The sequence below is a fragment of the Lolium rigidum genome, chromosome 5, assembly GCF_022539505.1.
Source record: "Lolium rigidum isolate FL_2022 chromosome 5, APGP_CSIRO_Lrig_0.1, whole genome shotgun sequence".
In the NCBI taxonomy this organism is placed as follows: Eukaryota; Viridiplantae; Streptophyta; class Magnoliopsida; order Poales; family Poaceae; genus Lolium; species Lolium rigidum.
Window position 1 is genome coordinate 139,585,504 of NC_061512.1, and position 17,520 is coordinate 139,603,023.

The window sequence follows — 17,520 nt, forward strand, 5'->3', positions numbered from 1 at the left end:
TGTTTTCTGGACTGCATTGTCACACAACGCCTAGAGCATGAGTTCTGTAGTGGCCTATACATATGAATTTTTATCACTGTACATCTTGTTTAGGCTCTGTGGTTCTAGATCCTTAACAGAACATCAGACATTGGCTTATAATTTTGGGTTAAATAGCTATGTATCACATTCATCATATTCTATGCAACGAATTCATTCAAAACATAGAAAAGAGTAACGAATCAAATGAATCTATAATGGTGAATATCAAATAAAGAAAGAAACTACCTTTCAAAAGAGCAGTAACCTTCTGTACACCTCCTACCTCCATAATAACAATTCTGAAGCACTGAGCGAGTAACAATTCTGAAGCACTCCAAAACAATCAACACTTCAGAAATTAATCCCAGGTTTGTGGATTGCTCTGAGAGATTGGTAGAGGATTCTAGACAGCTGCTGCTTACTAATACAGAAAAACAAGTAAGATCTCGATTCGGGCTGAATCATTGCAATTGTCAAACCTAATAAACCACTGAAAATACAACAGTTTTGGCATATAATAACAATTGTTCATTGTTTTATCTGGTATGCAGAAAATACAACAGTTTTGGCATATAAAAGTTATGGTGCTTTGAATTCTAGTGCTAGATTGAAGTCTTAAAAGTCTTACAAACATAACATAGCAATATTTGGCATGAAAGCCCAGGATACTAGGCCTCTGCAAATAGCATCTAGTTCATCGGGGTGGAACAAAGCTAGATACAGGCACCAAAATTGTTTAGTCTACTACAGTTTCAGTCCACCAAGTTGTTAGTTTTGGTCACACCAAAAACTGAATCACATTTTAATATTCTGCGCTAAGTTAGGAGTTGATGAAAATGTCAATTAAGACATTACAAATACCTCATGCCTCTTTGTATGTCATGATGATTAACTGCAACCTGCCATTTCTAAGAGCTTCTGAACTTGTGTACATGAGGGATTTATCTTCTGAACTTGCCATTTCTAAGAGAGCTTAAAGAGTGGTGTTTCATTCCTGGTAAAATGTGTCCACGACCTGGCTCTTACAGTGGTCTAGCACTAGTATGAATATGCATTCTACAGTATCTATCTTGTCATTTGGCATTCGCAAAAAAAAAAAAAATAAATAAAAAATTCTTGTCATTTGGCACATGAAAGACACACACAGGTAGCACGCCATGAAAGCTAACTCAGCTCTCTAATCCTCATCCACGACAGAGCATACCGCCTCCACATTTCGAGGAGGGAAAGGAGGAGTATGAGGAGGAGTAGCATACCTGGTCGAGCGCTGGAGGCTGCTTCTCGTAGTTGACGTCGGTGACGGAGACGACGAACTGGTCCAGCAGCATCCCCGTCCCCAGCAGCTGATTCCATCAGCCGCTCCCCGTCGCCAGCAGCAGATACCGTCCTCAAACACCGCAAAACTAGCAGAGCCGCTGCAAATCTGGCCGCCGGAGTGGGGAAAAAATCACAGCTTGAACTCGGCCGCCGGAGTGGACGATGCGCGAGGAGAAGAGGGAGGCGCCAATGACACGCGCGAGGGGGAGGAATGCGGCAGCGCGGCGACGGTCGGCGGACAGCGAGAGCAGTCGGCGTCGAGGAGAAGAGGGAGGCCGGCGGCCGGCGTTGCCAAAGATGGACGACAGCGAGCGGAAGTGAGCAAGGATAAGAGGAGGGACCAAGGACTTGGTCGTAAATCTGTTAGGGGGTTTTCTGCGAAATATGTCGTCTAAATCGTGACGGAGGGAGTACATCCTTCCTACTACGAGTAGCAATTTTGTCCTCGGCCCGATCCAAATACACACGCTCGAGATCCAATCGAGCGATTTTTCTTTGATTGTTCATGAGCCCCGTTTTCCCCGGCCCCTCTCTTCCCGCACGCTGGAGGTGAACGACGGCGGCGGCTAAACTAGGGTTCCGGCAGGACGTGCCGCCGGGGAATTCGCCCCTCTCCCAACCCTGCCTGTCGGCCTCCCATCCACTAAGCTCCCCGTCCTCTGCAGAGGCCGCCGCCAACACGTGACTATCGCCTCTCCCTTGCGTAATCTCCCCTCCCCTTTTTATTAGGGAAGGAGCATGGAAAGGACTCACGAAGACTCTCTTGCTGGCGTCGATTCTTCCATCGGTGATGATTTACCCAAGGACGCCATCGGTAAGCCGACCCCAATCTTGCGCTTGATGGATTTATTTAGCATAGAAAGATGCAGTTTTTGAGCCGGCAGGTTTGGTCGTCGGCAGATGCAGAGTTCCGATTTGTTATTGCGACATGACTGTTCCTTCACAGATTTCATTTTTTAGCACAATAGAATAGATGCAGTTTTTTTTTTGTTTCTTGGCGAGAAGGGCCTAGGCGTGTTCAACTTCCGAGTTGGTTTCCAATTTGCTTGTAATTCCTTTCGTCACAACAGTTCCACTGTCCGAGTCCGAGTAATAGATGTATTGGGTCTTGTTTTGCTATATAAACCAGCCTACAAGCACATAACATGAAGTATATCTCTTACAATGACAGGACCTCATGCAAGTTCCAGTTGGTCGGATCTTCCAACGGATCTTCTCCTCAGCATCCTGAAACGCCTCGAGCTCCGGGAATCCTTTGCTTTTGCTTCCGTCTGCACATCATGGTTCTCGGCCGCTGCCGCTGCTGGCATACCACTTACTTGCAGACCGTGGCTCATGTCTTGGGCCCACCTCGTTGAGGAACGTGAAGCAGAGATCAGCTGCAGCTCGGCCGTGACCTGCCAGTTCCGCCATCTCCTGGACGTCAACAAGTCTTACGATCTTGATTTTCCCAAGGGTTGTTTTGTTGCATGTTGCGGAGCTTCTCATGGATGGCTGGTTCTCGCAAATGAACTCGCCAATCTCGTTCTCTTCAACCCAATTACGATGGAGATGGTCCCTCTGCCCCCAATCACGGATTTCACATTTGTGGACGCAGTATATGATGATCAAGGAAGTATTCGAGGTTATCATATTTTCTACAAAGATAAACTCTATGAAGCAAAAGATGTGGCGACATGGTTCTACCAGAAGGCAGTGTTGTCCTGTACTCCATCCAAAGATGGTAACTACAGTGTCATGATCATTCATTATGATAGCAATTGGCTCTCTTTTGCTAGGGCAGGAGAGAGCAAGTGGCATGTGGTTTCAACTTTAGCTATGAGCGAACGTGATCGGTATGCAGACTGTGCATATCACAATGGGAGGTTCTACACTGTGACATACCAGGGAATAGTGGAGAAATATGAGCATGATGGATCGAATGGACCAACAAAGGAGGCAATTATTGCGCATAGAAACTTTTCATGCGTTCTTACTAGGCACTTGGTGTCTACACCATGGGGTGACCTCTTGCAAGTCCGGGCAATTTCTGCAAAGCGCGTGGAAAATGTTAGATTTGACATTGACATAGTTCATCCTGAAGGATGCAAGAAGGTATTGGTGCATGACTTGATGGAGCATGCCATATTTGTTGGACTCAATCACTCGACATGTTTACCTGCAAAAAAGTTCCCTGGTTTAAGACCTCAATGTATCTATTTCTCTGCTCCCTGGATGACACACAAATTTGAATTAATGGGCCGATGTCGTGGCTGGGGAGGTGTAAGGTCCTATGACATAGAAAGAAATTGTTTCAATCATGCTTTTCCCATCGAAGTTATGCCTAAAAGGTGGAGACGGGGCTTGAATATACCTTCGGAGGTATGGATCACACCGAACATATAATTCTTGCGACCAATGTTTCTTCAAAATCTTGTATCTGCAATAAATGTATTGAAATTGTTAAGATTTAGTCTACTGTAGCTTTGCTGAAACTTCTAGGAGAGCCCAGTGCTACTCTCCTAGTTTTGTTTTTTGTGAATCGGGTCGTAACCGATAAGGTTTTGTTATGTCGGCTGATTTATCGCCGGCTTGTATATTTTGACCGAATTTTTCTATGATGACCGATATGTTGGACTATTTTTAGTGAAATTTTGCTGAAATTTGGTTTGTAGTTGCTCAATATTTTCATTTTTATTGATTCAAATGCAAGAACTAAAATAATACTTATGTTCAATGCTCCAATGTTATGCTTACGTAGTATATTATAGAAGATTTAGTGCTGAAAATTAGGATTTACAGAAAAAACAATTAATTTTCATTTTAAGGCCACGGATAAGTGAATTCTTGAATATTGTGTTTAGATATACATTTATCAATGCACGATGTCCGAAATGTTTGTTAACATATGTAAATATGAATACATGAACATAAATGGTTTTTCATTAAATTATGGCATGCGCACTAGAATTTCAGTAATGCAGACTATTTATGACATATACTAATACCGATTTAGTTGTGCCCACTATATACATATCTAATAATAATAATAATAATAATAATAATAATAATAATAATAACAGTATCTTATTTACTTTTAAATGGGAGTCTGTGCGTATGTTCAAAAGAAAAGGGAGTCTGTACCTCATAAAAAATGTTTGATATAAAAAATTAGAAACATCCAGACCGTTGGATCGCCCTAAAAATCTCGCCCGCAATATCTAGCCACCCTGTGTGATATGGTACGTTGAGTTTTAATAGTTACCAAAATCGCTCTCAATTATAAAGGTTTGCCAATATTGTCTCTCATAACTACTATATTAAAGGGCAACAAACATCTTTTTTCTCAGAATTTATAGCCTATATGAGAATTAACATGATGCCATGCTCCCGCTGCTTCTTTCTGTGTGCATGTTCGGTGCTAGGTACTCCCTCCGTCCCAAAATGTAAGGCGTCTAAGTATTGGTTAAAAGTCAAAATCTTACAAACTTTGACTAAATATTTGGAAAAAAATATTTACATCTATAATATCAAATTGACATATTAAAAAAACTAGCACAATGCCAGTGCGTTGCTACGGGAAATACATATACCATATATCTGATGTAAACGTCTTGGACTATTTCGTTTTTCTCTGTCGTCAGGAGTCTATGCTAATAAGATTGGTTGACGTGGTTGATGTGAAGTTGGTGGCACTGCTACCCCCTAAAGATTTGTCTGCATATGCTAGCCTGGCACGCAATCTATTTTGTTAAAATCTGATACATGTACACACATAAGCCAACAAAGAAGATAAATTTTCATGAGATAGTTACAATACACATAACGTCAACTGTTAGATTACCAAATGATAGACCACTCCGTACCATTTCACCTTAATTTGTACAATTATGTGGAGCACCACCACCGAAGCAAACAGCTTACAAGATGGGATTGATGACACAGCGTGTAATATTGAACATATTGTGTTAGGGCCAGTGTCTACGCTGAGCCCCAGCTAGCAGGTTCACCTAATTTGCAGAAGCCAGATGGCTTATATTCCCAAAATAAGCTTCTTCCAGTAGTACAATTGAATCATGCATGTACAATACAGATGTATTCCTTCTCCGGCTTGTTCCATCAGGTGTTTGATACGGTCAGCTACAGAATCTAGCGCGTTGTCCATTGCCTTCATCACTTCTGTGCTACAGTATGTTCCTATTAGCCCTCACCTACTCTCCAACTCTAACCAGCCACAGCACTTCTTAAAAAGCGTCCATGTTTGCTTCCTCTTGGGCCAATTTTGTTGAAATATTGGGCCCATTTTTAGTGGCCCAAATTAGATTTCAGTTTTTCCTATAAATCTCAAAGCCCACATAGTGGCAGCCTTGTGAGTTTGAGCCCAAGTTGGTGGCAGCTCACTAGGGAGTGGCAAAAGGTGGGAAGTTTAGTCCCACATGGAAAGTTGGGAGGAAGTTAGACCACCTTATAAGGTGGGTTGTTCCACCACTAGTAAGTGAGTGAGAATAGGAGTGCTACACGCGCGCTCCTCCTCCTCCTCCTCGCTCGCTCGTCTCGACTCGACACGACACGACACGACACGACACGCGCCGCGCTCGTGGTGAGTGGATTGAGCTCGAAACGTTCGTGCGACGTGGGCGTGGCCCACGTTGCCTAGGGTTTCCCGAGCCTATATAATCTCCTGCCCGGCTACCGCAGAAACACATCTAATACACGAGTTAGGGTTTCCACCTCTCTCTGCTTGCGCCGCCATCGTAGCCTACTCCATCCCGCGCGCCGACGTGCATCGGCGAACGGGAGAGCAGGTCTCCGAACCGCTCGTCCTTGCGATCCCGTACGGGAGAGGGCGAATTAGGTTTTTGGGAAGCGCTCGCGCGACCGCTCAAGCTCTCCATCACGGGTCGCCTTCCGTCCAAGTCGGGCGGTGCTGCCTACCGTCGTCTACAACGCCGTCTACTTCGACCCGTCGTCCCCGTCATCAACAACGTTGTCATCAACAACGTTACTGCTGCGACATCATCTGCTACACCTCCACCGCCACCTCCACCGGATCGGTACGTGCGACATATCTCGATCCGTTTAGCGATGGATGTTGTACTGTTTGCTATGCTACTGTTCATGTTGATCACTACATCTAGTATGTTCGAGTTTCACATGTTAGTAGTTACTGTCGTCATGCTTAATATTCTGGAATTAATCATGGAAATTGTGCCTAATTATCCAACAAATTTATCCTCATAATTCAACTGCTTGCGAAAGAACTCCTGCTTGCGGAAGAACTCATGCAACAAGCACGGTTCGTAGCGGTACTTATCGAAGTCAAACTCGTCCATCCGCTCGCGACCTTGTCGCTCATTTGAGCTCGTCGTCGATCAGGGGGTGTGCGGCCGAGAGAGGCGACGGCGTCGGGAGGGAGTTTCGCTCAAGCTCACCGTCCATCAGGATGCGCCCTGCCAGGACGTTGTCGTGCGATCGAGCTCTCCGTCGATCAGGTTGCCCACCGACGCAACAGCGCACGGATTCCGCACTCGATCAGTTCTTCCAGGCAGCCTGCCTCTGCTACCCATGGAGTAAACGAGAGGAGTACCGTATGCCCTGCACAGTCGCGCCGAAGTAGAACGCCAGGCTCCTCTTCAGGGCCGTCCACGCAGGACGCCTTCTTCCCGGTGAGGAGCTCCAGCGGCACCACCCCGAAGATGTACACGTAACCTCTTGAAGGTCAGCTGTACACGTTCCCTGGAAAAGCGTCTTCGGCACGACTGTGCAGGGCATACAGCACTCAATCAGTTCTTCAAGTTTAAGTCGGACGTGTAATTTGATTTTTTTTTTCGAGTTCCGCTCGCGTGGGTCGTTTCTTCCATTGCCGTGCACCGGCCAGCTGGATCAATCCAAGTTGCGGTCCTACTTCATTTTTGGGCACGCCCCGATCCTGCAAATTGTGTATTTTCATGAGAAAGAAGAGACATGACACGATCATGTAGGCTGCCTAGTTGCTACGTGCATCAGAGGTGGTTTTTTTGCAACCATGCATCACAGCTAGCTACACGTGCTAACCAAGTCCATCTCATCTAGCTAACGATCAGGTCTGTTTCCGGTTTAAAATTTTCTAATCGCGAGTGGATATGTTTCCGTACCAAACTTTCCCAATCTCACCATGGACCCGTGGAGATACCGATTTAATCCAACGGTGGAGATACCATGACCTACCATCGTCAACCATCACGACCTATTGCAATTTGATAGTAAAGATATACTTTAGGGTGAGTCTATTGATAATGATTTAGTATTGTAAATATTTATATTTTTGTGTATAAACTTGGTCAAACTTTAAAAACATTGACTTTTAGCTAATCCTTAAACGTCTTATATTTTGGGAAGGAGGGAGAAGCGTTTTAGGGTCTTTGGTATAGATGATCAAAGCGGTGTAGGGATACGTTGCATAGAAAACAAAAAATTTCCTACCGCGAGAACGCAATCCAAGCCAAGATGCAATCTAGAAGACGGTAGCAACGAGGGGATGATCAAGAGTCACCCTTGAAGATTTCCAAAGCCTATAAGAGTAGGCTCTTATTGCTGCGGTAGACGATCACTTGCCGCTTGCAAAAGCGCGTAGAAGATCTTGATCACGGTGCCACGATCGGGCAGCACCTCCGTACTCGGTCACACGTTCGGTGTTGATGAAGACGACGTCCTTCTCCCCGTTCCAGCGGGCAGCGGAAGTAGTAGATCCTCCTCGGAATCCCGGCAGCACGACGGCGTGGTGGCGGTGTCGATGGAGAACTCCGGCGGAGCTTCGCTAAGCGTATGCGGGAGTTGTATGTGGAGGAGGGGTGCTAGGATTTGGGGAGAGGGGCGCCGGCTAGGTCACCCTTGAGGGGGTGCGGCCATGGTGGAGGCTTGAGTGGCCGGCCACCCTCCCCTTGTCCCTCATTATATAGGTGGAAGCCCCAAGAGTTGTAGTCCAAGTCTTCGAATAAGACCTCAACACCAAAACTTCCCAAAGGTGGGAAACCTACTCAAGGGGGGAGTCCTACTCAAGGTGGGACTCCCACCTTTCCTTGAGGTGGGGCTGGCCGGCCACCAAGGTGGAGCCCACCTGGGACTCCTTCCCCTTAGGGTTTGGCCGGCCATGCTAGTGGAGTCCCTCCGGGACTCCACCTTCCATAGTGCCTTTCTTCCGGACTTTTCTAGAACCTTCTAGAACCCGCCATAAATGCACCGGATCATTTCCAAACTTGGAATATGACTTCCTATATATGAATCTTATTCTCCGAACCATTCCGGAACTCCTCGTGATGTCCTGGATCCCATCCGAGACTCCGAACAAAACTTCGAACTCCATTCCATATTCCATATCTACTTAAACGACATCAAACGTTAAGTGTGTCACCCTACGGTTCGCGAACTATGCAAACATGGTTGAGACCTCTCTCTGACCAATAACCAATAGCGGGATCTGGAGATCCATAATGGCTCCCACATATTCAACGATGACTTTAGTGATCGAATGAACCATTCACATACGATACCAAATCCCTTTGTCACGCGATATTTTACTTGTCCGAGGTTTGATCATCGGTATCACTCTATACCTTGTTCAACCTCGTCTCTCGACAAGTACTCTTTACTCGTACCGTGGTATGTGGTCTCTTATGAACTTATTCATATGCTTGCAAGACACTAGACGACATTCCACCGAGAGGGCCCAGAGTATATCTATCCGTCATCGGGATGGACAAATCCCACTGTTGATCCATATGCCTCAACTCATACTATTCGGATACTTAATCACACCTTTATAACCACCCATTTACGCAGTGGCGTTTGATGCAATCAAAGTACCTTTCCGGTATAAGTGATTTATATGATCTCATGGTCATAAGGACTAGGTAACTATGTATCGAAAGCTTATAGCAAATAACTTAATGACGTGATCTTATGCTACGCTTAATTGGGTGTGTCCATTACATCATTCATACAATGATATAACCTTGTCATTAATAACATCCAATGTTCATGATTATGAAACTAATCATCCATTAATCAACAAGCTAGTTAAGAGGCATACTAGGGACTCTTTGTTGTTTACATATCACACATGTATCAATGTTTCGGTTAATACAATTATAGCATGGTATATAAACATTATCATTAACTTGAAGATATATTATAATAACCATTTTATTATTGCCTCTTGGGCATATCTCCAACAAGCGGTGCCACGCCGCTTAACCATGCATGGGTTCTCGAACCGACCGGCCAATTTGCCCCATCTCTCTCATCTCTTCTCTCTCATTTTCTCATTTTCTCCAAATGGCCGCCGGCGCCACCGTGCCCTGCTCCCCTCCATGGCCACAACCAGCGCCGCCGCACGGTGCCACACCCTCCTCCTCCTCTTCCGTTTCCCCGCTGCCGCACGGTGCCCGTACGCGAGTGCCCGTGAAACTCTAGCCCCGCCCCTAGGCTTAGTCGCCGACACGGACGCCTCCACACCTCCAGATGCTCCTCCTCGTGAAGCACGGCTTCCTCTTCTTTGCCTGCACCTCCTCCTTGACCTTCCCTAGATCCTGCTCCACTAGAATCCCTGCGCATGGGCTCCTTTTTCTCGGGTTTGAAGGGATTTCTCGAGGCCATATTGTTTTCCCCAAATCACTTTCTTTGGGAGAAGCAAGAACGACCACGAGGTTATACTCCGAGGGCTCCGCCTAGCCTGTTGTTGGAGCCGGCAAGCGCAGCAACACCTGCAAATCCCGGTGCATCATCTGCCGCCGCAGGAGGATGGAGGCGGTGGGAAGGAGCGTAGCGGCGGTGGCGGGGGACAGTAGGGTGCTGAGCTCCAGCAAGGGCCGCCACACCAAGGTGGATCGCAGGGGCAGGATTTTCCTACTCACTTGTGAGCTCGGTCACAAGTCCGACGGCGAGACCGTCCAGTGGGTGCTTCAGTAGGCGGAGCCGGCCATCGTCGCCACCACGGGGACGGGCACCATCTCGGCGTCCGTGCTCTCATCCATCTACTCTCATCCATCTCGCCTTCGCTCCCGTCGCCGACCTCTGTGCTTGTGGGGCCGTTGCCGGTTCTGCAGGCTTCTCGCACGCCGGGTTCATGAACGTGTCCGGCCTGGAGCAGTAGAGCTCCGGCCAGATCCCTGTGAAGCAGCGGCCGGCCGGCGAGTTCCTTGGGGATCTTAGCCGTAAGAAGGTACTAAGACCATTTGTCTTTTTTCTCTCTTAAATTCGATCTTGAAGTATGCAGCTTCTGTCCCTGAATACGAGCACTTCGTGTGATGCTACTCTTGCTTTCTGCAGGTTAGTTTGCCGGTCGTGAGATGGTTCATACTATGTGTTCCTCTGGGATGGTTATTGATTTCGCATATCTGAATGGAAAATGATTAGATTCCCCCGGGGATGGACGTCCCGCAGCCTCCTGCTTAGGCGTGTGACGCGTGTCGCTGGGTCCTACCTAACCAGGTCGTCCCCTACCTTGGTTTTTCCCCAATTCCTGAGGCTCCCGACCCAATCCCTGCGGCTGGCTCCAGCGACCAGCCTCGCCAGCAACATGCTAGCCGCCGGCCAGCCTCCTCCACCGCCGCGAAGTCTCCCCGATGGCCAGCTCCCACGCCGGCTCGCCGTCCTAGGTCCGCATCGGCCGGTTCTCCCCTGCGGTTCCTTGATTTCTACGCAACCGCGGTGGTCTCCCGCTGCTAAAGCCTCCGAGGTGTGATTCTGCAGCTCTCGCCGCATCAGGAACCCGCAAGGGCGGCCGTCCTCCCTTGATCCCGTGCCCGCCGGCCCCGCGAGATCCAGGGGTACTCCTGCTTCAAAGTCCATGTGGGTGCCCATCTTGCTACAACAGGCGCGACCATGAGTTCCGCCGGCGGTGTCTGGTCTGCTCGCGTGCTGGAACCGACGGGACAATGCGAGCTTCCACGGCCGCCCAGCTTGCTTTTCCGAGCTTCACAGTCCATCCCCTATTCATCTTTTTTCTCTCTAATGCTGCCTACACGGATCAGTGGTGCTACCTTAGGTCAAAGGACATTGCTACTGTAGGCCAATGGGGGTGTGTTATCACCAGATTTTGGTCAAATCAGGAGGTGGGCCGCAAGAGAGATGGGCTTGGAAGATTACACGTGGAAGATTTCTGAAGCGGCCTTGCACGAAGAATTTGGGCTGGATTGCCCGTGTATCTTTAATTATAGATTATATCTTAGATCAGAGGTTAGAGTTTGTATCGTGCACGATGGGATATTCCCACGTTAGAGAGTCCGCTGGACTATAAATATGTATCTAGGGTTTATGGAATAAACAACAACTCACGTTCAACCCAAACAAACCAATCTCGGCGCATCGCCAACTCCTTCGTCTCGAGGGTTTCTATCAGGTAAGCGACATGCTGCCTAGATCGCATCTTGCGATCTAGGCAAGCACAAGCTCCACGTTGTTCATGCGTTGCTCGTACTCGAAGCGCTTTTGATGGCGAGCAACGTAGTTATCATAGATGTGTTAGGGTTAGCATTGTTCTTCGTTTAAGCATGCTTACGTAGTGCAACCCTTGCATATCTAGCCGCCCTCACACCTATCTCGGGTGTGGGGCGGCACCCGCTTGATCATCATTTAGTAGATCCGATCCGTTACGATTGCTCCTTGTTCTACAAGGATTAGTTTAATATCTCGCAATAGTTAGGCCTTACAAAGGGGGGGAGGATCCAGCGGCACGTAGGGTGGCGTTCGCAAGTCCTAAACAGGATGTTCCGAGGATCAACTTCATGTTGGTTTTTAGGCCTTGTTTAGGATCGGCTTATGAGCACCGTACGTGGCCGCGAGGCCCAACTCGGAGTAGGATGATCCGATTATGCGGTGAAAACCCTAAATCGTCGTAGATCTCATTAGCTTTATCTTGATCAAGCGGGACCACCATATATTCGTGCACCCCGTACGAATCATGGGTGGATCGGCTCCTTGAGCCGATTCACGGGATAACCTCGAGAGCCGATCGAGGCTCGTATTTAATGTTTACATGTATGCCATGCGGGAAACTAAGCGAGGCATCCCCATCACCTTCCCCGACCGGGTATAGGTCGGGTGGCACGCCCTTGCACTTCGCATCGGACGTGTGACCAGAAGAGCATTGCGGGCCGTCGCTCGGAGGGTTCTCAGCCAGCCGCAGCTCTAGGCTCTTCCCGGCTCTACCGTGTTGACAGTCGCTGCCCGTCGGTGGGTTTTGACAGTCAACGGGGTGCTACGCTGGTCGACGGTGACAACTATGCTACAAACAGTGATCAAAGCTGCTTTTTCGACCGGTGATGTGTATTGGTACTGACGGGGTTGTTTCTTTGGGATTTTTGCTTTGGCCGACGGCGATTTGCTACATACCTATATCCTTTTTGCTATAATAGTTTTGTGGTTTAGCTACAATAGTGCAAAAGTGTTGCTACTATGTTTTCGACGAGAGTCTCCGGCGAAGTCGGTTTTGCTACCGTAGATTTTTTTCTCAGGCGAGGTCTCCGGCGATATCTCCGACGAGGTGATTTTGCTGCAATAGCATAATTTTTTTGCTACGAGCTCTCCGACGAGGTCTCCGGCGAGTCTCCGGCGAGCTCAGCCTTTTTATTTGATTTCGTGACTGAACCGTTTTTTGTTACAATGTAGCAAAAGCGGATTATTTTTTTTGCTGCCGGGAGGTGTTTTTTTTTCTACATTCAGTAAAAGCAGATCTGACCGTCCAAGATGGCCGATCCGACGGCTGGCGACCCGGGGGCTGGGAAATCAGATCCCCCGGGGACGCCCATCAGTTCCCTATCTGAATTTGGTGTTGTCTCCAACTCGGGAAACTGAAAAACGTAGGACGCGTCTAGCCAGCAAATGCTGGCTCGTTAGTCGCTTCCAGCCCTCGGTCTAAAAATAGAAAGTACTCAAACCCCACTCGGGTGCTAGTTTGGCAGATAGAAACTACGTGCATTTAATGTCAAACGATTTTTTTAAAAAAAGTCATAACTTTCAAACCATTTGTCGAAATTGCGATCCGTTTTCATCATTGGACCTCTCGCGACGAGATCTTCGAAACTAGATCCTATTTGTATATATTTCGACAAACTTTTTTTTTCAAAACCCAATTCAGTTGTTCCGGAAAAGCAACTCTAGTATTATGGTGAAACAATTTCGTACAAAGAGTTAGTTACACTATTTTTTTTGTATATTTTGTACCAACTTAATTTTTAAGATACACTTGTATTGAGACATCAACTTTGCTCTACTAGTCGCTAGTCATACTGTGACATATTCTAAGGGATGCAACTTATTGTATAAGATCGGCTCAGCTTGATAGCATTAAGGAAGTGGGATAATGACAAAACGGCTTATTTAAGACAGATAATGGCTAACTCAAGGCATGGTTCATGGCATGGATAAATCAAAAAGGAACTTAAATAAGAACCACCAGCCAAACTTAATTACTCCTAGTGAACAACTTAATCATAATAACAGAGCAACTTGTTTAAGACAGATAATGGGCAACTCAAGGCATGGTTCATGGCATGGAAAAAAACAGAAATCAACTTAAATAAGAACCACCAGCCAACTTAATTACTCTTAGGGGACAACTTAATCATAATAAAAGAACAACTTATTTAAAACATAGATAATGGCAAATCGTGGCATCGTTCATGGCATGGAAAAATCAGAAAGCAACTTAAGTAACAACCACGAGCCAACTTAATTACTCCTAGTTGAAAACTTAATTATAATGACATAACAACTTATTTAAAACATGAATAATCGCCAACTCGTGGCATCTCATGGCATGGCAAAATCATAAAGCAACTTCAATAAAAATCACCAGCCAACTTAATTACTTCTAGTAGACACTTAATCGTAATGAGATAGCAGATTATTTAAAAAATGAATAATGGCCAACTCATGGCATGATTCATGGGATGGAAAAATCAAAAAGCAACTTAAATAAGAAACACCAGCCGACTTATTTACTCTCAGTAGTCAACATAATCATATTGATAAAACAACTATTTTAAAAGATGAATAATGGACAAGTTATGCATAATTCATGCAATGGAAAACAAAAGGAAACTTAAACAAAACCACCAGCCAACTTAATTAAGTAATTGCTCACACTTATGTATTGAGGTATGGAACTTCACAGGTTGGACATGCAACTTTGCAGTAGGAGTATACAAATTAGTAATAATGAGTATACAACTTAGCAAACGCGTGAGTCTATAATTTATTGTGCAAAATTACAACTTAGCTCACATGTGGAACCAATAATACCGCCGATAAAAATACAACTTAGAAGATGTCCGAAGAAACAATTTGTTGTCTTTGTGCCAGCCAACCCCGCGAGGTGTAGCTCCACCTCGAAATTAAAGTGCAAGTTACACTAATCTGCCTATTCAACTTAATTAAAAGGTTGAAAAAGCAACTTGTCGATGGTGACAAAAAACAACTTACAAACCGATAAATTAACTTCAAACGGAGAAAAATAAAATTACAAAAGTAAAACAACCCCCCCCCCCCTCCCAATCAGTGTTACAAAAATAGACTAGTCTACGTAATAAACTTAATTGAATATTCCAAGCAACTTAACTATGTTGCCCAAAAACAACTTATCTATGCTGCAAAAGCAACTTCAGTCTACGTAAATGAACTCAAAGTTAATAGCATGGAAAGCAATTTGACTACATTGGCACAAACAAATTATCTATTTTGCAAAAGCAACTTCTTCAATCTAAGCAAATGAACTCAAAGTTAATAGCGTGGAAAAACAACTTAATTATGTTTGTAGAAACAACTTATCTATGTTCTGCAAGTAACTTAAATCTACGTAAAATGAACTTAGTTAATTACTGCAAAATTAAAGTTAATAATATGAGAAAACAACTTAACTATGTTTTTAGAAACAATTTATCTATGTTCTGCAAGCAACTTAAAGTTAATAATGACACTCCTGCAACTACTTAGTGGACTGGAAGCCGCAATTTAGGTAGTCATGGAAATCATAAGTGGATGTGTACAGTTCCAACTTAATTAGTAAGATTTCTAGACCCTTTAGAACCCACTCCTAGAAATTTAATTCATAAAAAATAGGGAAAACAGTGTGTACAGCTGAATGTTTAGTTATTTTTCTAGATCCTTTAGAACCCACTCGTAGGAATAAGAATATTTGCAAAAACTAAAAATAGTATTGCTGATAGACTAGTGATACACTAGTTCTAAGTGAGCAGAAGAATTTCGCATTGCAGCAAAGTTGGCAAACACGCCAATATGTTACATCACATATGAATGACTGCCATCTTACAATGTCCAATAATCTATCATGAGATATGAACTAGTCTATCAATGTCCAGGGTCCAATTATTCTGCTTTCACCATTGATCTCTCAGTCCATCAAGCCAACTATTCAATTAAATTTTATTCAGCTATGTGTTAGCCAACCAAAGGACCCAGGTCACTGTTGCAGTCAAGCAATACAAAAATGAACCACGTCGGTTCTACGGCTACAACCAGTAAGGAACGAGCGAGATATCTCACCATGATACGGAGGATCTCCACGCCTTCAGGGAGGAACATCATCATACGGCTGGTCAGGTTGAACGGCCCCGTGAACCAGCATCCGAGCGGCATGGCTGCCCCCTGCCCTGCCCCGCGAGCGCCTCGATCTCTCCACCATCATCCTCGGCGCTGCCGAAATCCTTCATGTTGTAGGAATTTGGGCGCAGGGTAGCACCGGGCGCGACGGCGGTGGCGTGAGGAGGTCGAGGATCCCGCACCCAGCCTCCACGAACATGGATGAGCTCTAGCAGAAGAAGACCAGCGTGAATCCGGCGACTCATGCGACGGTGAGCAGGCTCTTGTTGGCCGCGAGGAAGGCGGCCGCGGTCCTCAGCTTGCTATGGAGGTAGAGCCTCCACCTCTCGCCCGATCTCTCCACCATCGTGCGACGACCCGCAGGGACGGAATCGAGATCTCCATGGGGCGGTAGGCGGCGAGCTGGGTGTCGCGGAGGTGGTGGGGAAAGGCGATGAAGGAAGGGATCGGGGCGAGGGGGATTCCAGCGCCCTCGTTCTCCCGTGTGCGTCTGGCTCGCCGCCGGCGAGATCAAATCCCTAGCTAGAGAGGAGGTGGGGAATGGGGGAAACGGCATATGGGATGGGGACGAGTGGACCTCCGCTCTCACACGGCACGTACCAGGTGGGACCTTAGGTGGAAACTGTCGGGACGACGAGGACCGCGGGACGCGTCAATCGTGTCGATCGGGAGCGATCGGGCGGCCACAAATCGAAGGCCAGGGATGACAAACGAGCAGCCGTGCACTTATTAGCACTTGGGTTTAATTAAGAAAACTATGATTGCTTGTTACCATAAAAAGCTTACCAAAATCTAGCTCCTTACCAAAACTCTATGTGGATAAGCCCCACACAAAACACAACGCACCCGATTCCCTTCCTCCCCTCTCACAAGCGGCACCTCTCCTCCACCAGATCCCCTTCCTCGACTCCCCTCTGTCCTCTGAGCATATCATTGGCTACAAACGGAAGATGCTAAGACCGCCGGCGGGGAACTCCCGAGGGAAGAACCATCATCCGTATCGACTGCGACGACTGGCGGAAACCAGGGCCAGTAGACCACGGATATCGAGTGGGAGGCATCATATCCACCCCGCGACCTCCCCGACACAACATTATGTCGACCTTCCAGGCCTCGCGCTACGACTCCAGGCGTGTTATCACCAGAATTTGACCGAGTCAGAGGTGGGCCGCGATCATGATGGGCTTGAAGATTATACATGGAAGAATATATGTGAATCGGCCTTATATGCAAAGTTTGGGCTAGTTTGCCCATGTATCTGTAATATAGTAGGATATGTATCAGTTAGTTAGAGTTTGGCTCGTGCACGGTTGGGATTATTCCCACGTTAGAAAGTCTACGGACTATAAATATGTATCTAGGGTTTATGAAATAAACAACAATCACGTTCACCACAAACCAATCTAGGCGCATCGCCAACTCCCTTGTCTCGAGGGTTTCTTCCGGGTAAGCATCATGCTGCCTAGATCGCATCTTGCGATCTAGGTAGTACAAGTTTATTCGTTGTTCATGCGTTGCTCGTACTGAAGCCTTTTTGATGGCGAGCAACGTAGTTATCTTAGATGTGCTAGGGTTAGCATTGTTCTTCGTGTCATATGCTATCGT

The 17,520-nt window shown here is 46.4% G+C and overlaps 1 protein-coding gene and 1 pseudogene across 1 annotated transcript; one reads left to right on the forward strand and one right to left on the reverse strand.

Moving 5' to 3' along the window:
- Positions 1–1,794: 1,794 nt before the first annotated feature.
- LOC124652234 (putative F-box protein At4g22660) lies at positions 1,795–4,000 on the forward strand. The gene is made up of 3 exons (XM_047191258.1): positions 1,795–1,965; positions 2,068–2,152; positions 2,510–4,000. Exons 2-3 carry the CDS (start codon positions 2,077–2,079, stop codon positions 3,721–3,723), a joined length of 1,290 nt encoding a protein of 429 aa, XP_047047214.1. The 5' UTR covers positions 1,795–1,965; positions 2,068–2,076; the 3' UTR covers positions 3,724–4,000.
- An 11,753-nt stretch (positions 4,001–15,753) lies between these two features.
- Positions 15,754–16,261, reverse strand: LOC124656471 (annotated as a pseudogene).
- Between the last annotated feature and the right edge of the window lie 1,259 nt (positions 16,262–17,520).

Bases quoted from the DNA above. Each gene is read 5' to 3' on its own strand.
- LOC124652234 (XM_047191258.1), top strand. From the start codon at position 2,077: ATGGAAAGGACTCACGAAGACTCTCTTGCTGGCGTCGATTCTTCCATC. The intron at 2,153-2,509 runs GTAAGCCGACCC...TTACAATGACAG, and splicing joins TTTACCCAAGGACGCCATCG to GACCTCATGCAAGTTCCAGT.